General features: G+C 42.8%; 1 protein-coding gene across 2 annotated transcripts in view; it reads right to left on the reverse strand.

The window, feature by feature from the left end:
- Positions 1–1285: 1285 nt before the first annotated feature.
- The window catches only part of mkln1 (muskelin 1, intracellular mediator containing kelch motifs), a gene marked incomplete at its 5' end in the record, with an annotated part of 36205 nt that continues 11166 nt past the window's right edge, over positions 1286–26324 (reverse strand). For both annotated transcript variants that reach the window (XM_080754053.1, XM_080754052.1), the window contains 11 exons: positions 1286–5217; positions 5662–5716; positions 12118–12220; positions 12411–12550; positions 13510–13624; positions 14591–14738; positions 20804–20933; positions 21630–21851; positions 24169–24381; positions 25340–25452; positions 26215–26280. In XM_080754053.1, the coding sequence (XP_080610179.1) occupies positions 5096–5217; positions 5662–5716; positions 12118–12220; positions 12411–12550; positions 13510–13624; positions 14591–14738; positions 20804–20933; positions 21630–21851; positions 24169–24381; positions 25340–25452; positions 26215–26280 (1427 nt within the window). In that variant the 3' untranslated portion in view covers positions 1286–5095. The remainder of the gene's footprint in view (positions 5218–5661; positions 5717–12117; positions 12221–12410; positions 12551–13509; positions 13625–14590; positions 14739–20803; positions 20934–21629; positions 21852–24168; positions 24382–25339; positions 25453–26214; positions 26281–26324) is intronic.

Genomic DNA, 26324 nt, shown 5'->3' on the forward strand with positions numbered 1-26324 from the left:
AATTTCTGTTAATATTTTAGTTTTTTTCTTCTCACAATAAGTAAGTATACCCAATTAGAAGAAAAAGAAGAGCTATAAAATGAGAATTGCACGAATAAATAATCCAGACATTTTTATTTTATGGCAAAAATGGGCTTCCATAGGCATGTGATGCCAGGGCAGTCTTGGACAGATAGATAAAATCTTAACAGCGTAACAAACAGGCCTGACAGTTTTATCTTTTAGAACTAGTACGTTAGAGCTAGATGACCTCAGGATAATCTAGTGCCTAATTTCTGCTTGTCACATGCCAAAAATAGCAGACCAACAAGCTCAGTACGCATTGCAACCGCAAAACTTAATGAGCTTGTAGGGTGGCTTTTTTCGGCATGCAACGCCAAAGTATGAATCGGGCTCAACTCATCCTGGTGATTTTGACTACTGTATATTAGCTCAAGGACCTGCCAATGGCTGTGAAGGCCACAGTGGTACACATTTGAACTTATTGATGCAGAACGATAGTGTCGGTAGAGACAGAAGTTTCTGGGGAAATAAAACTAAGGGAAATAAACACTGTAAATAGAGGGTATGCGCGCAACATCATCATCATACCTGGAAGTTATGCTGGAACGCCTACTGACTGAGTGGCAAAAAAACTACTTTCTGGCCTTGACAGCCCAAACATCCAAACAGAAAGGTCCTATCTGATTGCATTAAACATTAAACTCACTTTGCATGCGCATACCCTGGATGGTTGTAATTGTTGATGCTGGGCATAGTTGAGCCATTTTATATTCTGAAAAGGCAGACTGAACCACACAGCTTTGTGTGTACATTTTAAGACTTTTTTAATTTAATTTTTGTTGCCGTTTGATTGTTTGCACTGTCAATCAACTCTTTCACCTCCCCTTCACTCACTAAAATGTTATATATTTACATTCATACCACAAGCTTCACCTTATCGAAGCAAAATCAATCACCTTGGGGACAAAGAAAATACACCCAATTTTTGTCGTGTACAGTCTCACTTTTATACTTTTTGATGTTTTCACCAAAGTATGTACCAGTATTTTATATATTTATGGTTTGTTTGCTGATGAAGCCAAGCAACAGGGGTCTGACACACTGGAACTTGTAAATTGTCAATTGCCTTGCAGACTGACGAAGGCAATAACATTTTCTTGTAAGATTTGCAAATAAAAGTATTTTTTTCTTTTTCCAATCAAATCCATGGCAGGACTATTATGTACAGTATGCATGATCACAATGTTAATAAACATTGCAGAGAGTGAATTAAGAAAACCTGAACAAAATACAATCTTTATTCGTTATATACAATACATACAATGCAATACTACAAGGATTTCTACACATTCACGTTATCCACAGAGTAGTGCTTCCCGACCCAAGAGTACCAGTCTACTCCCGAGTCAAAATCAAGGGTGGAGGAAGGGTAAAATGAAAAGAAAAGAGATGAAAAAATAACATTCCATCCAGCTAAATTTGTGTTAAGAATCTTAACGCTACAATTTGCACACAAAAAAGTGAATTTGGCATTTGTTCTTTTTCTTTTTTTTACAAAAGGTGCTTTCCTTTCTTTCTTTTTTTTAACAGTTCTCATTTTCTTCAGGCATAAACAAAAATAAACAAATCTCTAAGCAGTCACAATAAACCCTAGAGTTTTGTGAAATGATAAATAGAAATTCTCAAAGTAGCCTTTTGTTTTTGTACTTTGTACCAGTACCGGACGGTACATTGTTGTTGATGATATGACAGAACTTTCTCCACTCAGCTTGTACGAGGGCAGCAGACACATAGGCATACATTTGCACAGACACAATACCAAACACACATACTCTCAAAAAACATATGCATGACAATGGTAATGGCCAAGAAACGGAATGCTGTGGACTTAAGTGATTGCATAGTGAAATCACCAGGTCTAACAGATTAATTGGACCTCTGATCATGAGATTCAATCTTGAACAGATTCCTTCAGGACTAATTTTCAACCACATGCGTCTGGCAGCAACGTTGAGCTTGAGTTGGCCTGCAAATGTTCTGATGTCCGTAGTACCAGAGAGATTTCAGAGAGCTTGTAAATCGCTGCGAGCTTGTAGATCTGCTATTTTTTTTAATTCGTGAAAATTAGAATTTTGACCCGATTCTATAAGTGTCTTTTGAATCCTTCAAAGGTTTTTTTGAAAAACCAATGTTTCTGTCAGCAATCTGGCGAGCCATCGTCAAAGAAAAGGTCCTTTTCACTTAAATGGAGCTCAGTCTGTTCTTGAGAGACTACTATGTCAGTGGAGATTTCACTGTGACAGAACAAAAATTATTCGACAGATAGATTAAAGGCGTGTCTACAAAACAGCCATTCCTCCAGACAGTTTACACCGGAGGTTTGCTTGTCAATTCACCCTCGCGTCACTATTCTGGGGGGCGAACATTCGGCACAAGCAGATCTATAGTTTTTAGATTGTCCATTTTCTGCAAAGAAATTCGTGGGGAAAAATGAGGGGGGCAAGTATAGCACCCTTAGGGACACCGGTCAACTAAGTCATATAGGGTTTAAGTGGTTAAACTTCTTAAAAACCAATCTCCACAGATCTGAACCTTTCCCATTTTGTTTGTTTGTTAAACCACCTTTGCCTGTATGACATGTCCAAAATAGGAACGCCAGCATGAAAGAGGTTAACTCTCCGATTACTTATTTGACAAAAAAAAAAAAAGGTTTTGTTAGCAGTTAGCGCACATCAATTGAATGATTAATGGAGTGGATCTTCAGTAGAAAACACCCCACATTATCCTATGTTTGTGGTTGAGAGGACGTGTACTGTCGAAATAATATATTGCAATTTGAAAATTCTGGTTGATACAAACATAATTGGAATAAAAAAAATGTTACTGAAATATAGTCTTATTCCATAGATAAAAAAAAACATCACAACTATTCTTAGTGTATCATCAGGAGAGACAGTCGGGTGTTGCTTTATCAATAAATAGTTTTTATATTAAACAACCCAATAGTCTTATTGAGAGCTATGGAAGACGGTAGGTTTTTCTTTTTTTGTATCACTGTACACAGATATTAGACAGTAGGTTCACTTCCACAAGCATTCTATTAATGACCAGGGTGGAAATCACAACGCCTGTCAAATTTAGCAGCTTATATAACAATAATAATAATTAAATAAAAAAGGATTTCACAAGCCTTCCAAGCGGGCAAGCCTCAAACAGTTCCTAATGGGTCTGAATCACTGATTCTTCATGTCACTATTAGTTCCCCGTAGACAGTTTGAGAAGCTAGTGTTTTTATAAACAGATATTACTGTGTGGTGAATTTCAAAAGTGTACATTTTGCATTAAGTGGGCAGAGAGCACCTATGATCAGCGCATAGAGCCAGAGAACAAGGTTATGTGTACAAACTTTGACCACTTGATGTACGTATGTCAGAACCCAATGAATCCCTTTAACTGGATTAGACCAAACTAGAGCCGTCTGCGCGTGCACGTGAGAAGTGTCGTTTAAAATTTATATATATTCTGCCTGCTCCAACTATGGGAAAAAACGGTGGTGAACACTCAAGAGTCTTGGAAGAAAAAACATTGGGGTTTTCATCCATTCATATAATCACACAGACCATATGCAATGGCAACATAACAGGGTAAATAGAAGAACAGCTTCTCCTACAAGAAATTTAAATAAAATGTGATTATTGGCACTGGCAGGCTCAAGTCACACACACACATATATATTTTTATAAATTATATATTGTATATCTTAGGATCATTCCGCTATTCTTTCTACAGCACTAATAAATGTTGACCACCCATGTCTGAACGACCATCTGTATCATAGATAGGATATTAAGGGCAGTTAGCGAGCAAAAATACAAACATACAAACTAAAGAATCATCTAGGACTATTTCAACATAATGTTGTTGTCTGACATAAACCTTGTATCTCCATATTTAATATATTCTTATGGGGTTTTCTTTCACCATAATGTATTGCTCTATTTTCAATTTTGTAACGTGACGCCACCACAAATGCCCCCCCCCCCCCCCCCCCCCAAAAAAAAAAAAAAACTTGCAGAAAAAAAATTACAGATCTACAAGCTCACAATGCGATTCGGTCTGTTACCATTTCTGCTACTTTTGCGTGACACAAACATCATGATGAGAGGGTGTTGTGAGCTTGTAGATCTGGAAAATATTTCACTGTACAATGACATGCCCAAACTACTAGGTTGAAAAAGTCTTGGTGGTTAAATCTGTCTGTGGGTTTTTATGAATATATATTTAGATAAAGTTAAATATACACTAATTTCTCACCAAATAATAATTATAATGGATCCATCTATTATGGTTTTGGACATACAAGGTTTCTGCCCAACAGCAACGATAATCTTAACAAAAACACGTCTCAATGGATGTCATTTCACCATCTACTCTCCCACAACGAGGACGAATGCCTATGCCCGTGGTCGACTGCACGTACGTCCATGTTTTCCATTGGAGAACAAAGAGTAAGGAGTTGGGGGGGATGGGGGGGGCCAACTTAAAAAACAGGGAAGAACTACACGAACATGAGCAAATAATGCCAAGCAAACGTTGCGTGCAAATCCTCTTCATGTAAACCTTCTGAAATCAAGTGAAAACGTTTTTAACACTAATGCTACGTTTGGCAGAGTTCGATGGGGTTCTCTACGCACTCCCAATTCAAACGAATTCTTCGTAAAAAAAAAAAGATATCAGGACCTCGAAAACACAAACTGACACGGGCTGCTGTGGCGTTTTAGTTTTTTCTCGTAATCAAATAAACACAGTGTGGTTCAGTATTCGCGTCCACCCGCCTCCTCTCTTTCAAACCCACGTACGCGTGTGTCCGCTTATGGCCCCCAATTCGCCCGCCTGCTTCAGTACCACAGCCAAGAGCGGCTAAGGAGAAGAGGAGCAGCAGACGAATGCAGTCCACGGGCAGGTCACGGTCGGGCGACAGAGAGCGTTCTCGGGTCATAGAAAAATAACCCGCTGCGCCTCCGTTCGACGGGGGGAAGTCCCGTTGGGGCGAGGGCCAGCGGTGTGGCTGTGTTTTGGTAGCGGGACGGGGCTACAGGGTGATGAGGTCCACCAGGTTCCCCTTGGGCGGGGTCATGCTGTCTGGGAAGAAGTTGACCAGTGTGTCGAAGAGCTGCGTGCGCTGGGCGTAGGTCTGGTCCACGTCTGAGAAACCTGACGGAGGTGGAGGAGAAATAGAGAGAGAGGAGGAGGTGGTGAGAAAGAGAGAGAAAAAGGAGATGTGCAGAAAGGAAAGAAAAACAGACAAAGAGGAGACAGAGAAATGGAATGAGAGAAAAGACACGAGTTCAGCAGTCAGTGGGTGGAGGATTTTTACAACTCCATTCCAACAGGAAGGTGTGTTCCCACAGATAGTTAAAGGTCAGGAAACCGTACAAAAGGACCCATGGGATCAAAGAACAAGGACTTCTTGTATATTGTGTTTATAGTACTGAATAAATGCGTATGAGACGGTTTACATCGCCAGACACCAGGCCTAATCATATTGGTGTTTGGGTTGAAGGACATGGCTAAAGAATTTGCTCTCCACGGGGCCTCCGAGTTAAATTAACACTCTGGATTTTGCTGTGAGGGATAGTGAATAGGACATGGACTTACCCAGTGGGATGAAGTCAGAGCTGGACTTGAACAGGGCTGAGGGCAGGAGCTGGAACTGAACACAGTGAACGCACAGTGAATCTCATTTAATTCATGCTCAATGGCAGTGACTAAGCAGTTCCACCTGCAGGCGTGCTAATAGTTTATCATTAATTTATCACAGAATTCTAGGGATGGGACGATATGAAAAAGTCATATCACGATTATTGTGACAAAAGAAATCGTGATTTACGATATTATCGCGATAATCAAAATGTGTGTGTGTGTGTGTGTGTGTGTGTGTGTGTGTGTGTGTGCAACAGCGCCCCTCCCTTAACATGTGTGGTCAGAAAAGGTTACTGCAGGCTACAGACAGACAGACAGACACGGAGACACGGAGACAGACAGACAGACAGACAGACCCACACACACGGCCACGTATAGGAGCGTTGTGACCACCGCTCAAAAACTGTAGATCGGCCAATTTTTTGTCAAAGAGATTTTTTAGAGAGTGAAAAAACTGTATCAAGTTTAAGTGGTACCGGATATGCAGCTCGGCAAATAAAAGGTGAATTGATCCCAGTGCATGACGGAGGACGATATCACGATAAATCTCCACGATACGATTATCGTGAGTGTTTTTTATCACGATGAACGATAATATCGCGTATCGTCCCATCCCTACTGAAATCCCCTCCTGGATAAAAAAAAAAAATCACAATCAAAATGTACAAAGCCACAAAACGTGATGTACCGGGCCTGTGGAACAGCCTTCCTATCTATTTCAGAGCACTGCAGACCCTGGACTCTTTTAAAACAGGCCTAAAAAACGTTTTTATAGCAACTTTTTGTGTTAGATTGTTGTGTACACACTAAACCAGTAACCACCCAGTGTCAGCAATATCCTTTTGTGCTTGACCTTTTTAAACGCCTTCTGTGAATGATTTTGTGTTTTAAAATTTAGCACTCTGGGATGGGGGAATAAAAAGTGCAATACAAATAAAATGTATTATTATTTCCACTCACCTTTGGTCTACAGTACACATATTTCATGCTTGTAATGAGGGGTTGAAATAATTATAAATGTCAGATAGCTCCACGTTCTTCTTTATTTTCCTTTATATTTTGCTCGCCAACGCACACTCGATGACGTCAACGAGCTTGTTGTGCAAACAGCAACTCCATGACAGATGTGCTGCTCTGCTTTGTATCTTAGTATCTGCCAGTGTGAACGCAGCATTAGGTAACAGGTCAGAACAAACTTGGCCCGCCAGTAAAATGAAATTATTTACACAATATTCTATTAGTAATTTGACAGTCCCACAAATAGGCTATTGATTCTCAAAGTGGGGTCCAGGGACCGCCAGGGGTCCTTGAGGGGCTTCCAGGGAGGGGGTCCCCAGCTAAATTGTACTAAATTGTTTGGAACTAAATGGACCCATTTTTATTTTTTATCGCAACGATCTCCATCTGCTGTAAAAAAAAAAAACGGATCCGGTTTCCAACAAGAAACAGGAAGTAGGCGTGATAAAAAAAAAAAATGGATCTCCATCCGCTCTCATGTTAATTTTAGCAGGAAAACACCCATATTAATACAGTATCTGGCTTAAAGTCCTATTCGCAATTTGGTGTTAGGGGAGTTTCTCACCTGAACTGAGTCAGTGGGTCCCTAGACATGAAAAATCACTGAGGTGCTCGTCCGCCATAGTGCCACGAATGGCGCAATGGCCAAATCAAATATGGCTGCCATCGGCTATGATGAAAATCCAACTTTTCTGTATATGCACATGTAATACCTCCATTTGGACTAATTGGGGTATGGGGAATTCATTTCTGATATTGTTTTGACCATTTTGGGTGATTTGGACCTCAAAAGGTCATGGTCAAGGTCATTTTGCTATTCCGAAGACCGTGGGCCATAACTTGGCCATTGTTAGGAGTAAAAACAGGTGCAGTAGGTCTAAATCAACTAATGCTGACATGTATAATTCATTTCTGACATTGTTTTGACCATTAAGGATCATCTTGTCTTTGAAATATCAATGTCAATGCCATTTTCCAAAAACGATTTTGTTCATTACTTGCACTTTTATAGTATTTTTTGTAAGTTTGTCACTATTTTATAGTAAGTTTGTTTTGTTTATAACAAAATACATACTAGTGAGAAAGACAACAAGTAAACATCCACATTTAACTTTAAAGGGGGGTTTTAAATGGGTGTTTAAATGAGCAGATAAGACTATTTACGAATAAAAGTGACAAATAAAATTACACAACAAAATCACACACAACATTAAATAACAATTTACCTCAAAGTGCACCATATTGTGATTGTGTGCATGCAAGTTAGTATGAGGTGTTTTTACAGGATGGATTTGTCATTGTTCCATGGCAAAATATGATGCACAGAACTCCATCAGTGTCGAGTGTCTTGCTTCAGACATGGCAGGAGTGTACAAAAGTCAAAGTGCTCCTTCCATCCATCAGAGCTTGACATTGACTTTTTGAGGCAGTTGTCCTTTGGACAAGTATATTTCCCATTCACTTGTCCGGGGACAAAAGTCACTTGTCCGGATAAAAATGTCATACATTGAAATAATAACAAAAGGACGGCTAAAATGAACCCCCTTGCTCCCTCCACTCCATAGTATGGGCACTTGTCCCAGACAACAGGACAAGCCTTTATGTCATGTCCTGTTCCATGTTCCATTGGTTCTAGTCTTTCCTCAGGTTCCTTGGCTGTTGCAAGCAGGTGTCAAGAAATGCGCTAGAAAGGTGCCTTGTTGGTCTCAGCAGTTGTACTTCTCTGCTACCAATGCTGTGTCTTGTTCTGTCAAGGTCTTTGCCTCTCCAAAGTGTGTTAGATATTGTATTCAGTCAGAAGCCATAACTACATGTTTAATCCTCACCTGGCCCATGCAGTCATCTCCTGTATCCAAGGCATATGTGCCTTGATCACTGTCTTGGCTAGTGGTGCTCCAAGATCAGACTGCTTGATGCAGTAGAAGTGAGTCTCACCAGAGCCATACTGCTGCCAGATCTCCTTCATCCCCAGTGCTTGGAAATATGGGGTGTAATATAGCAGTAATGTGAAGGAGACAACAACTCTCTGGGGTCCGCTCATAGTTACGACATCTCATTATTCTGACCATTATGTTAGTGAAGGTTAGGGATAGGCTTAGTTATAATGGAGGCTGAACATGCACCAGGTGTCAGCCTCCTCAATCCTATTCAAGATGTCTGGGATCTCTTCTCCACTAGCGACATCATCAACAGAGACAACAGAGCTGATAATGGTAAATGGACTGCATTTACAGTATATAGCGCTCTTCTCCAAAGCACTGTACAATGTATTTCACATTTGCCCATTAACACACACATTCACACATACATTCACACCATGAAACCATGCAAGGTGCTCACCGGGAGCAGTTAGGGGTTCAGTGTCTTGCTTAAGGACACTTCGACAAATAAGCAGGAGGAGACAGAAATCGACCCTGGAACCTTCAGATTCCAAGGCAGCCGTTCTACCTACATCGCCACAAGCTTGAATGGACACCATATTCCGAACACAAAGCTGGAGAGCTGTGTGTTCTCCTCAGACACCCAGAATTTGTAAAGTTGATGAGGGATGGGTGCGTCTGTTATCTCTGATGATGATGAGTGGCTCCCTGCAAAAGGGGCTGGAGGTGAAGAGATCCCAAAGATTGAACTAGATTGAGGAGGCTGTCACCAAGCTGCTGGTACATGTGGATTGTGGAGTCAACTGGCCCTATTATAACTAAACCTACCCGTAACCTAATGGAGGGAATAATGGGTCGCCAGGATTATGAGTGGACCCCAGAGAGTTGTCGTAGTGATACTTCCAAGCACTGGGGATTAAGTAGATCTGGTAGCAGTATGGCACTAGGTGTGCAGCGGCACATGCTTCTACAGCATCAAGCAGTCTCTCATCTTGGAGCACCACTAGCCAAGACAGTGATCAGGGGACATATGCCTTGGAAACTGGAGATGACTGCATGGGCCAGGTGGGGACTAAGCATGCAGCTATGGCTTCTGACCAAATACAATATCTAACACACTTTGGAGAGGCAAAGACCTTGACAGAACACGACACAGCATTGGTAGCAGAGAAGTACAACTGCTGAGACCAACAAGGCACCTTTCTAGTGCATGTCTTGCCACCTGCTTGCAACAGCCAAGGAACCTGAGGAAAGACTAGAACCAATGGAACATGGATGGATGCAAGGAACACTTCGACTCTCGAGGATATGGCTGCCTTGCTGATGGATATCGGTGCATCATATTTTGCCATGGAACAATGGCAAATCCATCCTGTAAAACACATCATACTAACTTGGATGCACACAATCACAATATGGTGCACTTTGAGGGAAATTGTTATTTAATTTTGTGTGTGCTTTTGTTGTGTGATTTTATTTGTCACTTTTATTCGTAAATAGTCTTATTTGCTCATTTAAACACCGATTTAAAACCCCCCTTTAAAGTTAAATGTGGATGTTTACTTGTTGTATTTCTCACTAGTATGTCTAGTAAACAACCTTACTATAAAACAGTGACAAACTTACAAAAAATACTATAAAAGTGCAAGTAATGAACAAAATCGTTTTTGAAAAATGGCATTGACATTGATATTTCAAAGACAAGATGATCCTTAATGGTCAAAACAATGTCAGAAATGAATTATACAGTCAGCATTAGTTGATTTAGACCTACTGCACCTGTATTTACTCCTAACAATGGCCAAGTTATGGCCCACGGTCTTCGGAATAGCAAAATGACCTTGACCATAACCTTTTGAGGTCCAAATCACCCAAAATGGTCAAAACAATATCAGAAATGAATTCCCCACACCACAATTAGTCCAAATAGAGGTATTACATGTGCATATACACCCAGAAACAGAAAAGTTGGATTTTCATCATAGCCGATGGCAGCCATATTTGATTTGGCCATTGAGCCACTCGTGGCACTATGGCGGACGAGCACCTTGGTGATTTTTCATGTCTAGGGACCCACTGACTCAGTTCAGGTGAGAAACTCCCCTAACACCAAATTGCGAACAGGACTTTAAGCCAGATACTGTATTATATGTCCGTTTCCTGTTTTCAGGAGGGTCTGCTTTCTAAACATGCTAACTATAGCTCATATCTTTGGAAAGGCTGGATCATTTAAAACAGCGCAGTGTTTGAGATCGGACTGGATCTTACTTGAGATAAATATGCCGTGACTACTTTTAAAAAGGTAAGAGTCGTCGTTTGGCTAAATATTCTGGCAGTCAATGAGTTAAAAGCTCAGTGTGTACAAATGGATCCAAATGCAGCCGTTCCATTTGTACAATCTCAGAATTGTGGGGGTCCGTGACCTAAACATTGGAGAGATCCTTTTAATTAAAAAGTGTGAGAAGCACTCTACCATAAATGTACCATAAATGTCAAAATAAGAGAATCTGCCCCCACCGTAAGAATGTTGGCAGTGTGATTCACAGGCAGGTGTTTCATAAAGTTTCTCTCCATATCTAGGAAGAGACCTTGAGCTCCTATTCAATGAAAGAGCTTTTTTATCTCTGTTCAAAAGGGAGTACGTCTGTGTCTGACCGTCTACATTTTTTCAGAATTGGCCTTCACAAAATGATTACCCAAATGATATGCATCAGCCTGTGATATTTGTACGTGCACACACACACACACACACACACACACACACACACACACACACACACACACACACACACACACACACACACACACACACACACACACACACACACACACACACACACACACACACACACACACACACACACACTCTCAGAAGAAGTCGCCAGCACACAAGGAAATCCTTTTCACATGTGAAAAAGTTCAGATCTTAGGTTCATGTGAAAAGTTAAGGTTCAGATCTTAAATTAATGTTTAGGCCCGTCTAACCCAGACTTATAGCAAGTACATTTTCCTCAGGCCAATGTCTCTCTAACCCCTGCTGTAGTTTACCACACCCTGAATTCTCACTTAATCCAGCCACACTAATCTTACCCAGTTCAGGTGCTTTGTACAAGCTCATGATTGCCGATATATCTCTATTATTTGACTTTTTTGGTGACGTCTGTATCTGCGATTATGCTGTTGATGTGCCACTTCAACCTCTATTATGGGCATGTCGTTATAGGCCATAGTTAAAACAAATTTGAAACATTAGTGTACGTATCGCACTGCCGCAATAGGGCTTGAATGGTTAAAGAAAATAAAGTTCACTTCATATTTTCTGTATACGTACGTTCTGAAATAGAAAATGTAATCATATCAAAAAATTATTTTTACTGATTAGAAAAGAACATCAGTCAAAACATTAGTAATCTGTGGTCTAGGATTCTCCCAAATCGGGTTCGGAAACAAAAATCTGGCATCGGCCGGTCTGTACTTAAATACTACCATTACATCTGCTGTAGCGTTTCCCTACCTCTTTGGTCTCCTCTGGGTCACTGTGGTCCACAGTCAGAGACAGGTCATTCTGCAGGTACTTCAGGGCGTTCAGTGGTTCTGACTGTGCCTTCTCCTCAAACCTAGCAATCGACCCGGACCCCCCAAAAACAAACACATCAACTGTAAAAGTCAAGAGTGTTGGTCTGAATGGCATGGAAACTGGGCTGTGGTTACAAAAACCGAACACTAGAGGGCAGTAAACGCCAAACAATTCTTGTCCTGGCAGTGTCAAGTTCAGGGGCATGAGCACACACTGGTGGAATAGCACACCTGTATTTTCTGATGAGGTATCTACAGTGGCGGAGGAGGTATTCCTTGGAGGGCCGGCACAGTTTGAGGGACCAGAAGTCATCCAGACGCATCTTGGGAGAGCAGGACTTTCCCGGGTTACCACCAAACAGGTAGTGCACCTGGACACAGGATGTTGAATGAGTACATGCTAAGCTAACCTGGTCCAACTCTTGTCTATGTCCGTGTGTGTGTGTGTGTGTGTGTGTGTGTGTGTGTGTGTGTGTGTGTGTGTGCTGTACTTTTACTATATTTAGAGGCCTGAACAGCCATCAAAGATTCCGTATATATTTTTTACCAGTCATCACAGGGGAAAAACAAAACTAGTATCAGAGATTTACACTTTTAGGTCCTTAACCACTTAAACCCTTTAATTATGCATTTCGTTGACAGGTGTCCCCCAGGGCTCTGTACTTGGCCCGCTCCTTTTTTTTGCCCCCTCTACGCCAAATCTCTTCGCTGAAAATAGCCAATCTACCGTACAAGCTCACCACCTGTCGCGATGCGTTGTGAGCTTGTAGCTCGGCTATTTGTTTTGACGCTAGGGCTGATGTAGTTAAAACCGATTTAGTGCCACCGACATGAAAGGGTTAATTGTTCAGCGTGCCGGTCGATTGCTCCGTCCGCGGCCAGTCTCTTATTTTGAAGGCCGGAAGTAGATCGACCTAACAATTCCTACTTGACGATCTTCAAGATTCACCCGGAAGTAGTTCTGGTCTGAAACGTAAACAGTGATGGAAGATGGATGCCTTCATGCTTGTGCTATTTTAGCGAGAATCCAATGCCATCCTTGGCATCAAAAGTGTTTTTTGGAGAAAACGGACTGTAAAGATGAGAAAGACCGTTGGTTTCTATGGGATGGGATCACTATTGTGTGCACGTGGATGCGTGATGATGATGAATCGGCGACTTCACCCGTGCCAGCGTATTTCAACGGACGGTAGGTAGCCAGCCCAGCTTTACTGTATATACAGTATATTTCGCGAGTCATCCCGCGATCGGCACTGTAAATACTTTTGATATTTCGCGAGTCATCGCGGGATCGGCAATATACGAGTTAAAAGAAAATGGATGGTGTCACCTTGTGCATCTCATCGTAGACCAGCTGGTGGGCGAAGCGCGGACAAGGCTCCTCCTCCTGCAGAGCTTTGCTGGGGTTCTCTTTCACCGCTTGATCATTCTTATATACACATGACCTGAGCGCACACGCACACGCACACACACACACACACACACACACACACACACACACACACACACACACACACTTTAGTGGTAATAATAAAAGCCCTGGAGCAGGGATGGGACGATATGAAAATTTCATATCACGATTATTGTGACAAAAGAAATCGCGATTTACGATATCATCGCGATAATCAAAACCCATTATCCTTGGGTGGAACATTTGCCAAAAAATAGCAGATCTACAAGCTCACAACTTATAGATCGGCTATTTTTTGGCAAATACATCTGATAGAGAGTGAAAAAAAGACTATCAAGTACGTACATTATAAGTATCTTTTACCAATTCTAGAAGGTTTAAGACTTTAAGTTGTACCGGATATGCAGCTCGGCAAATAAAAGGTGAATTGAACCCAGTGCATGACGGAGGACGATATCACGATAAATTAAATCTCCACGATACGATTATCCTGAGTGTTTTTATCACAATATACGATAATATCACTTATCGTCCCATCCCTATCCTTGAGTGAACGCTGTACATCTCTCTCCCCCTAGTATAGAGGAAAGGGTACAGATGAACATTATGCTTGAAGTGTCTTATGGACTTATTTCAGTGGACACGCTGTAACAGTTTCTGAGACAAATGTACTGGAACTAGAGAGGCTACATACTGTTCTTACTGTTCCAAACAGCTTACATCAGAGAGAGCGGAACACTGAGTTTCACTACTGGTTGCACATGCATGCACACAACACACACCCCTTGTGTGAGGGATAATTATGAAGTAGTTTTCGGGAGGTCAGGAAATCCTTTGAAGTATGATACGCTGCGGTGGCGATTGTATCGAAAAGGTCTTGACTAAACCGTTTATTTGTATGCAACTTGTTTGTGTGTGAGAAACAGAGAAAGAGAGCGATAAAGACAGACTGAGAGAGAGAGAGCGAGCGTGAGAAAGAAAGCATAATACTTTTGGTTACCAGTTGTTGCGGGCGATGTCGTAGATCCAGAAGGAGTTGCGGACGTTCTCTTCCCGCTTGTCCTTGTCCTTGCTGAGGCCTGACAGGACGTGGATCTCGTTAAGCTCGGGGTCTATGGTGGCTCTCTGGGTAAAACCTGTCATTGGTACTGAGGGGTGGGGCAAGGGCACACACACACAAAACAACAGTAGCGCTTAGAGATGGAGGTCAAGTCAAGAAATAACATCACATTCCTTGTCCAAGACTAGCAATCCATTCCAAACTACCCCCTTTAGCACAGTACAGTAGGTAGGAAAGCTGCTTGGGTCAGCAGCCAGAAATGACAGATATGGTAATGTTCAGAAGCTAGCTGTGCCAGTAGGACAGATTAGCACAGTAAAACATAAAGGAGGCGGCAGAGGAGCATCAACTGACATCTCTGTGTAACGATGCACCTTTTAATGGGGTATTTTACAAAACCGTTAAACCAATGGGCGGATGGAAGTACGAGAGGCGAAGCACAACAGCTTGATAACATAGCAACATGCCGCCATGGCAACGTGACCCGGAGGAGCCGGGGAAAAGAACACAGGACTGTGATGTAAATTTCAAGCGGAGCGATCATCATCCCTGGCCGCAGTGCCCTGCAGTACACATCGGTTCAATGGATAAATGTCAACACATGCTGGACTTCCTTCTGCAGAGTAAACATGGCAAGGGAACAGGTTAGATATGGAGGTGGCTGACAAACTCTGCTGGCCCAATGAAATGGATTGTTTGGACAGTGAGCCGCTTTGGTAGATGGTACAGAAACAAGTCATCTTAAAGCACAACGGGGATCCAAACACCAGCCAGCCTTCGTAGGTTTTAAAACATCCATCTGCTTATGAATTTTTCAAAAGCACCATAAAGAAAACAAGCCGTTTCTCTAGTGAGCTTGACAAAGCCAGGTTGTTGATCTATTATTCATCCATGCTACGTTCCAACGCTGACATTAACTTATTATTATTATTTTTTTTTTAAGATTTGTTTTTGGGCTTTTATGCCTTTACTGATAGGACAGTAGACTGACAGGAAATGGGGGGAGAGACGGGGAGTGACATGCGGCAAAGGTCGTCCGGATCGGGAATCGAACTGGCGACGCTGCCAGGCATCCATGCCTATGTGGTATGCACCCGGACCAGTAGGCGCCCAAACTTATTACTAATACCAGGCCTAGTAAGTAGGTCAAGTCACCAGGACTGTGTGTGGCATATCATGCCATACTGACAAACGTTTGCCAAACTGAACTGGCTCGATTCTCGATTTCTTTCAATTTAATTTGAAGTGAATGAGATGAGAGCAGACACACACACACACACACACACACACATACTGAAGGCAGACAGGCTGCGCCCCGTACAGAGGAAGAGCTCATTAGGCAGCAGTTATGAAATGGAAATGAACAGCGTGGAGATGTTGTTGTTGCAGCGCTAGTACGTCGTCTGGCCCCGACCGCTGCACCCATAAACATTCAAGAACTGTTACGAGACAGAGGGAGGGAGGGAGAAAAGACAGACAGAGAGACGGAGACAGAGCAATGTTCGGGCTTGCAGCTTTCTTCTTGCCAAAATACATTGTGTTCTTCCTCTCTCTCTCCGTTTCATTCTTGCTCATCCCTTCAGATATTTTCGATTCCTTTGCCTCTCACGGTAAGGCCCGTGTCCGCAGCCCTGCCCTCCCTCTCCCCATCGTCCCCCGCAGTGTTGATTTTGTTGACTAAAAACTATGACGAAAAATGTTTGTCGACTAAAACTAAGCTGTGATGACTAAAACTACAAGTAGGTCGGGAGTGGCTTATTGTCGGTATCAGCCGGTAACACGCGGGAGTCTGTCCCCGTTACAATGCGCTAGACCCCTGGGAGATGGACTGCTGAGGTGGAGCGCCACACCTACCATCAGCTCCCAGTACTTGCCGCACGACTTGCCAAACCGTGCTACTCATACGCTGAGTTGGCGGTGCCCGGAATCGAACCCATGACCTTGCGGTACAAAGGCAAGAGCTCTACCGACTGAGCTACCCGGGCACACAAAAACTAAGACTAAATATATTGACAATTTCGTCAACAAAATAAAAACTAGACTAAAACGTTAGGGAGGGACTAGTGGAGAAGAGTCATTTTATGTTTCGTTGCTGAAAATAGCTGATCTACAAGCTCACAACGCGTCGCAGCGCGTGTAAAGTCCGTCATTATGATGCCATCAAGGCCTGCCAAAATACATTTTAGTTGACTAAATCAACTGCAGATTTAGTCGCCAAAAAACGTATGATATTTAGTCGACTAAAATTAGACTAAAACTAAAACTTTTCAGGTGACTAAATTATGAATTAAATTACATTTTATTCAAAAGACTATGACTAAAACTAAATCAAAATGTGCTGTCAAAAACAACACTGGTCCCCCGCTCCCTCCCTGCTGTTAGGGCTGATACAGAGCGGCACAAGGCCCCATGGATGGACCGACGTCTATTTATACTGTGCTGTGGGCGAAATCTGCCGGGGTGGCAGGGATCACACTCAATCTGTCTATCTGGGCAGGAAGTGGCCGACTGCTGCGCTGCCGGAGCTTTTAACCAGGTGCTGCAGAGAATCTGTCACATCCTCTCTCTCACAGAGGACAGGAACAGATGCTATCTCTTTCTAGAAACATCCACATCTACATCTACACACACTGGACCCTGCAGTGGCCATTTAAGAGTCTTCAGCATAGTGTATTCGTGTTCGGAGATAGTTGGCGGTGGGGGGTTGTTAGTCGGAGTGTGGTGGGGGGGGGGGGGGGGGGTTATTTTGTCCAATGGAGTCACAGTCTTGACGGGAAAGGACACACATTTACCCATGAGACTACGGTGCCGCCGCTACACTAACACACACACACACACACACACACACGCGACCGCTGATGAGTCAGCTGACGGCCTGTAAATGGAGCGCATTGTTGTTATTTGCGGGGCTTGATGTTCAGGCCAACACACGTGCTCGCCTCTCTGTCAGACAGGAGAGAAGAGGATGCGGAAAAGAGGGGTCTTAACTGTTAAGAGGGCCTGCAAGAAATGTGCAGGCTTGTGTTAAAACACTTACTTAAGCCAAAAGAGCTACATAATCAGTGTTTGCAATGCATACAAGTTGAGTAAAATCACACAGAATGACTGGGTGTGAATTTCTTTGGCATCGATTTGGCCCGGACTAAATTTAAAATTCCTGTTACTGATTAAATCGATATTGTCCTCTCTGGGGGACATTTTACTGTTCCCAAGGGCAGCTTCTGTCATCACTAATAAACACGGCACGAAAGGACACCATTTACAATTATTTACAGTAAATTATTCCAGCAATTCTGATTTAGTTTTCCTTTCAGCACCTTTTCAGCTTTCATATTGTCACTATTGACTCTTTATAGAAAGGGGCATTATCATGTGTGTAAGAGGAACTATATAAATATATATATATATATAATAATTATTATTATTATAAAATAATAAATAAAACAAATGGTAGACTACGGGGTGCCATGGCATTAGTCGGAAATCCCATTGTTCCTACATCCCATTAGTCCGAATCTGGTGATGTTAACCTGGTGAAAAATACTATGCCTAAACCTAAACCTAACCCTAACCTAAGTAAAACTATGCCTAAACCTAACCCAAACTATGCCCTAACTATGCCCGGTGTCCCGAAAAATATCTCTAAAACACTAATATGTCCCGGTTTTCAACATTCACTACAAAATTGTCCCGGTTTTCGCCAGAATTAAAATAATAGTAGCTGTTTTCAGTGGTTGCATAGATATTTATCATGTTCTTTTCATGAAAACATACTCACCTAACCAATCAGAAAAAAGGAACAAATTCATTGCGTGTCTGAATTCAATACTGAGCCTGTTTGTCAATCACTCACTGCCTGTTTGCAACCCTGCGGTGCGTGTGTGCGCATGCGCATTGCTTTTAGGGTCCCAGTTTTAGACAACAGTGTTTTGCGTCCCGGTTTGAGTGGCTGAAAATATGGTCACCCTAGCCTAAACCAAACCCTAAAACCTAACCCTAACTAAATTCAGACTAATGAGATGTAGGACTAATGAGATTTCAGACTTATGGTCAGTCCCCGACAAGGGACAGCATGGCTGGCAGCCAAACCGTCCAGAACAGGGTTTGTCTGCATTATCTGTATGGATGTACAGCATGTCTGTCTCCTCAAAAGATCAATCACAGGCTTCACAGGCCATGCCACTATGTGCATGAAACAGATCACCAAATGCAGCATTAACAGTCTGGCCGTGAAAACTGTGTGAAGGTTGGTTTTGCAGTTGATAATCTATGAATGTAAAAAATGTATTCATTTTCTTTCCTCTTTCCTCCAGTGAATCTCTTACATCAGGGGGTCTTCAACAGGGGGTCCGGGACCCCTAGGGGGTCCTCAGAGATACTACAGGGAGGCCGCCAAATCTTTGTGTGATAGGATAATGTTTTTTTTTACATTAACCACTTGCACCCTAGCATCCCTATTCTGAGTGGAACATTACCCAAAAATAGCTTACAACACCTCGCAACGTTGTAAGCTTGTAGATCGGCTATTTTTGTCAAAGAAGAGCAGACTAAAGTATTTGATATTTCAAGTGGTTAAATGTCTGAAAATACACATTACTCAAACATGATGACAGTGACTGTCAAACAAGTCTAAGCTGTCTAAGAAATCTATGAAAATCTTTCTTCTGCAACACAATTTTATACAATACGTAGTGGGGGTCCCTGCTTCATCTCTCTCTCAGCTAAGGGGTCCCTGGCCTGAAAATGTTGAAGACCCCTGTCTTACATTGTTCTTGTTCTTTGTGCCATTTCCATTTGGCCAAAGAAGACACGTGAGTTGACGTGCGTGTTTACGGCTGTTATGTGTCAGCCATTGTTTGTATACTAATTACACGTCTGATGAAGATCTCACAGTGACAGAAACTCTTTGTGGTTGCCTAGCAACAAACCCAAAAAGCAACTAGGAGGACAATTGCCTTCTCCCCTGGCCTGGCGCCGTGCCAAGCGGGCGATCGCTGTGCACACCACGTCCCATCTGAGGGCTCAGGTTTACAACACTCCAGAATCTCAGTGCTAAAATCAGTTCCTGCTTGGAACTGAACGAAAACACTGTGCTTGGAGGTTATCAGCCAAGTTTACTGCCATTTCTGCCTCATTTGAGCCATTAAAAACAGGAAATATATTATAACATCACATTGATTGGCTATTCAAAAATAGCAGATATACAAGCTCGAGCTTGTAGATCTGAAGATACATTTTTTTCCACCCAATTTTACACACCTGTGATGTGACAATAACGTCTGAATCTGAATTACTGACCTCGGACCAGATGTATGTCTTCCTCATTTAACCCAGTGGCTCTCAACATGTGGGTCGGGAAAACCAGGGGCGTCCCCAAATACTTTTGGGGGGTCCCCAGATGATTAACTTAATGTGCAAAATTGTTTTCTCACTCAACAGTAAACAAACCAACATAAGTGTATAGAGTGTATAGAGGGCATATATGCACATTTCTAAAGTGACAATTTAAGGACTTTTTAATACCTCTAAAATGACAAATTAAACATTGGCCCAATTTTCAAATATTAAGCCCTTTGCACACAGACGTGTTTTTCTCGCACAGAAAAAACGGACGATTTTTTTTTTTTTAAAGAAAACAATGATTCTCTATGACCTCATGCACACCGGCTACGAATTTGCCATGCGGCAGGTGGCTGTGGCTGTGCGTTTTTTCCCCGATCTAACCCAGTTCGATTTGTGCGTCTTGTCGCATGCGGTAAAAACCCATTGACTCCTTTTATGACTCCTCTTCGGATCCGCAGTGTGGATTCCGCACAGCCTTGCACACCAAATCCAATGCGTTTTAATCATGCAGCAAACGGAAAGAAACGAAACGGTCCTGTGTGCAAAGCCCTTTAGAGTGAGAAATAGTGAAAATAGCCGATTGCGAGGCGTTGTGAGCATGTAGATCGGCTATTTTCACAATAGAACCGTGTTATACAAAATGTAATGCCTCAACTCTTACAACTCCAATTGCTCGTCAGGGTGGCGGGGGGGGGGGGGGGGTCCCCCAGTTCAAATATGATTATTTTCAGGGTCGTGACCTGAAAAGGTTGAGAACCACCGATTTAATTTACCAGCCCTACTAGCAGACATGCATGTCACAACTCTTACCCATGCCCGAGTCCTTCTTGGTCCCATCAGATATGATCTCTACGTGGTCCCCGTCCACGTCATAGCTGAAGAAGTCATTCAGGTACGTCTTTGACCTCTGACCCCCAAACACGTAGAGACAGCGGTTTCTCTGTAGAGAGAGAGCGGGCAAAGGAAGTGGGACTTTTAGTTGAACAAAGAGGCGAAGACAGGGTGTGAGAACAACCGAGGGTGAAGGAGAGCATAGACCAGCCAGGTCAGCAGCACCGCATTCACGCCAACACTCTAAATAGCTGACATTTTCCCCACTGTTCCTATTTTCCTTGGCTCATTGAAAGCAGAGGAAATGTGGTGCGCATTTCATGCAGTTCATGGCTAAGATGCAAAACGGAAGGAGTGTCCTCTGCGTACTACATTGCATTGGTTTAAGATTTGTGTCCCCCTCCCATTATTCCACATTATCTTTGGCTACAATCTACGAACTGGCCACAACAGACGTCTGGCCTCTGGCCCTGAACAATGTTGACCAAAAAATAAATAAACTCAACCAACATTTACAGTACAATTGGGATTGGCCAATCTGAATACAATTAAACGTAATTTCCCTTTTGCACATATTGATTTGTTGACCACAGGCTGACCATAGCACCAAAACACAGCTTGGTCACAGAATGAAATGCATGGTCAAATGTGGTAAATCACAGCAGTCAATACCATTTCTTTCTTCAACTACATTAATACAATGCACAAAAAATAGAGAAGATAGCCCATCTACAAGCTCACATGTTGAGCTGTGAGCTTGTAGATCTCGCTACAGCATTTTGTTATTTGGAGAAGGATCACTCACGGTGTGGAAGAGCATGCAGTGACCGATGCGGGACTGGATGTCCTCTGGGCCGGCGTTGCAGGAGTCCTCTCGCAGCAGGCTCCACGTGCCAGCCTGGCACTGGTAGGCGTACAGGCCACTGAACTGAGGCTCCGACGTCCGACTGTCCTCCACGCTGCCGTTGCACGTCAGGATCCGACCCCCGAACGTATAGATCATGTGCTTCTCCGAGTCCATGCACATCTGACGGGGGGGGGGGGGGGGGGGGGGGGTGATTAGTCCGGTAATTAAAGTAAAAGAATCCACTCAGGTTGGACAAAATTGTTTTATTTTGAATGCTGAATCCATTGCAAGCATTTATTTTGCACAAAAAAACATTCCTTGGGCTAAAAATTGCCCCAGAAAACGATGGTTTAGTGATGAGTCATCACTTTTTCACAGTTTTGTGGGAGTTTTCTGGGGCCATGGAATGTTTTCTGTGCAAAACAAATGCTTGCAATGGATTCAGCATCATGATAAACCCCTAGTTAGACCCCCCTTTTTTCAGGGTATTTTCCTCCTGTATAGAAAGTCGATGGGAGCCCAACTTGATTTGGCCACTGTGGGTATTTGCCATGAGCTGATTAGGGTAGATTTTTTATCCTGGCTAGTAGACCTAATGTCCTGTCAGAATCAGTTGAAAAACAAAATAAAACAATTTTATCCAACCTCTGCCATTTAATTACTGGACTAGATATGAAAATGTCATATCACGATTATTATGACAAAAGAAATCGCGATTTACGATGTTATCGTGATAATCGAAATCCATTATCCCGGGGCGGAATATCTGCCAAAGAATAGCAGATCTACAAGCTCACAACGCGTCACAACGTGTTGTGAGCTTGTAGCTTGTGGCAAAGACATATGATAGAGAGTGAAAAAAACTATGTATATTATAAGTACCTTTTAGAGGGTTTAAATGGTACCAGATATGCAGCTCGGCAAATAAAAGGTGAATTGATCCCAGTGCATGACGAAGGACGATAGCACGATAAAATAAATCACCACGATACGATTAGCGTGAGTGTTTTTTATCACGATAAACGATAATATCGCGTATCGTCCCATCCCTAGGTGGGGGTGTGTGTAAGAGACATCCCAGAGGAAGTGGGAAAAGGAAAACAAGAGAGGTTACTAAAAGGACAGCGGGATGAGACTCTGGATGCCACTCTGTTGGATTTGGAACGATGGATTACGGTTGCAAATATTAAAACATGTCTGCCTGAATTCTAGTTTCTGAAGAACCGCTGTTGGCCTGTGTGCATATCATCAAACAATCTAGAGGTTTTCATGAACCCGTCTGATTTGCCAAAGAAGCCCAGAGATCTGTTGGCTTCTGTTCGATACAATCCTGCCATTAGTATATTATAAACATTTAGTAGTCTGTACTTTACTGTTTTTGTAAGATTGTCTCTATTGTCTTTCAGACTTGCACTGATAATTTGTTGCCTAAATGGACAACTGAATCATCATGGGACTCCACCCATTGAGCTGCAACCACCTGAATGTATTTAATATGAGGGCCAGTGTTGGCTGAAACATATTGGTTTTCTATGTTCTACTACAGTGTACTAGCCAAGCCATAAAACCTGGCTTTAAAACAAGAGCTGACTTAGCGTTTCTCCATCTTTTTCAAATCTAGAGGTTTCTTGGAACCCATCTGACTCACTAAATGCCTCACAGAAGCCCAGACAGACATCTCTTGGCTTCTCTTCTGTCTATGCCTGTTTTGTCCGTGGGAGCCAGGGCGGGGAAACATTTCTGCAATGGGTTCCGAAATTCACCAGCCAATTTCATCATCTAAACAGGCAACATCAGTCTCCACTCTCCAGACTAATGTGATCTCTGAACACCTGCTAGTACTGTACCTTGCCAAAGAAGCAGATCTGTACAAGTAGTTGTAGTAGTTGTTTTACCTGCATCCATTCATCGAGGCTGTTGGTCAATGTTGTTTTTGACAGCACATTTTGATTTAGTTTTAGTCATAGTCTTTTGAATAAAATGTAATTTCATTTTAGTCATAATTTAGTCACCTGAAAAGTTTTAGTCTAATTTTAGTCGACTAAATATAATTTTAGTCGATTTAGTCAACAAAAATGTATTTTGGCGGGCCTTGATGGCATCGTAATGACTGATTTTACACTTGGTTGCGTGTTGAAAATAGCAGATCTACAAGCTCACAACGCGTCGCAGCGGGTTGTGAGCTTGTAGATCAGCTATATTCAGCACGCAACACCTGAGAGCATCTAAACATACGTAAAATGACTCTCTTCTCCACTAGTCCCTCCCTAACGTTTTAGTCTAGTTTTTATTTTGTTGACGAAATTTAGTCTTAGTTTTAGTCATCACAGCTTAGTTTTTATTTTGTTTTATTTCGTTTTCGTCAGTGAAAAAAAAGGCAGTCGATAAACATTTTTCGTCATAGTTTTAGTCGACAAAATCAACACTGCTGTTGGTCCTAATTTCCAAAGCTACGATAGATGAAAATAAGAGGACACGGAGACGGAGGCGGACTGACCTGGTGGTCGAACACCAACTTGGGCCCGCCGTCAGCAGACGTGTCCTCACTGAGCAGCGTCCAGGTGTTTGCGTCGATGTCATAGCGGTAGAAGTCGCTCTTCAGGGACTTGCTGTTTCTGACACTGGAGTCCAGGTACCTGCCCAGAGTGTAGATCTGTCGCCGCTGGGAATCGATGCACATCTTGTGGCAGGAGCGCGCACTCGGTCCGCTCTGCACAGAGGGCAAGAGAGATGGCTGTAACCGATCAAACATGTTTGGAATAGTCTCTTAACGCAATAAGTTTTCTGGCGCTAGGTCTGGATGCTACTGGATATTTTCTCAGCAAATAAAGCTACAATAACAATTTAGGCATTTAGCAGAAGCTCTTATCCAGAGTGACTTGCAAGTGTGAGATCAGAGTAAAACGGCATGAACATCCTCATGGCTTAAAGCAAAATAAAATCTCAGGACTGAAAATGTTTTTATGACGAAGTGATAATGTGTGATTTGTGAAACAGCTGTTTCTTAACACCTGGAGTGCCTAACACCTTCCCACAAGTGTTAACGATTCCCCCCCCCCCCCGTTATCACGTTACCTGAGGTGTTAATTGGTTACCATGGTAACGGTAGCCCCTGCTGCCAGGAGTGAGCGAGGGGACTCAATTTCCCATGAGGCCTCGCGGAATACTACATCCGCCGCCCATTGAATTGTATTCATCCTGGCTGCAGGAACATGGATATATCTTGCCTTATTTTCCCATATACCGCGTTTGGTCAAAACGGCCTGTTTTTCTAAACATATAGTGCTAGGGGGTGAGGTGGTGGAGTATGAACAGGTGAGTTGTCAGACAGCGGCAGAAAATGTGGAGTGAGTCTGCAGTTCCGGCTGCAAGGGAGAGGTCATTCCACAGCTAATGCTGTGTCCAATAACAGTCCCCTCCCTGCAAGACGTTGCTTTGTTAATAGAAAACCTTTCATTTTGAGATTAAATAACGTATTTTCTTATGTTTCTTTTGGTACGGATCTGCTACAAAATAAATACGAAATAAATGCTGACAAACAAATCAATACCAAATTGGTACGTATCAAATGATATTTTTTTCACATAACCTAATCTGACACACATCGGTCAAATCACCACCATAATACTGTACTGCCCTGAATTTCTCATGCATTCTTCCAGTCTCACCTCTTTCTCTGTATCTCGAGAGATGCAGGCCCACTGGTTCTCCTGCACGCTGTAGGCCCAGAAGTCAGCCAGGTCCTGTGTGCCGTCCCAGCCCCCAAACAGGTACACCGTCTCTGTAGGTCAACACAAACAGCACCGGTCAAACGGGTGCACAGCATTCAAGCTTCAGCAACAACACATCAAAGTTGTTGTTTGCCATCTTATGCCGAGACCTTGCTTGAATGTGTGGGAACTGCAACAGGTGCTACTTGATCCAAGAAATCCAGACCCTCTACTCTGTAAACAAACACTCGTTGAGCCCTCTCTGACTGAATAAGAGCGCAATGGCAATGGGACTGTGCTTCCACTGTAGTCCTCACATTTAAAATAGATTCTAACCATGTGTGGCTGGGCTGTGTTTGGCCTGGGATATAACCCCGGGTCTCTGGGTTGCTGCAGTGCGTTTGAACCCATTATGCCCTATTGCTACCAAAACACAGAGCTCAGTGTCTGAGAGCTGAGACACAGACCATGCAAGGCTCACACACAATATACAGACACTGCATCTCACACGCACGCACGCGCACGCACACACACACACACACACACACACACACACACACACACACACTGCAGGTCTTTGTGTTTTGTGAGGCCAGTGGGGAAGTACACCACTGAAGTGCTTAGCCAAATATTATAAAAACAATAGTTGTGTGTCTGTGACTAAACAATGGCAGTGATTAATGTGCTCTTTTGAAAAGCCCCCGGTGTCAGCGTTCCTTTTCTTCGGAAAAGGGAAGGTAACTTTAATTTGATTAAACCACTGATGATCGTCTTGTTATGCTAGGGCACAGGACTCATGTTCAATGTGTCGCGGTGGTCACCGCCAGACTCACCGGTTTGAACGTCTATGACCATCTGATGTCCTCCCCTCATGCCTGGTCTGTTGTCATCACCGTCACCTGAGGGGAGAAGGAGGGAACGAGGAGACAGCGGGGCGTGAATG

Source organism: Nannobrachium achirus (genome assembly GCF_963921795.1).
Source record: "Nannobrachium achirus genome assembly, chromosome: 23".
In the NCBI taxonomy this organism is placed as follows: Eukaryota; Metazoa; Chordata; class Actinopteri; order Myctophiformes; family Myctophidae; genus Nannobrachium; species Nannobrachium achirus.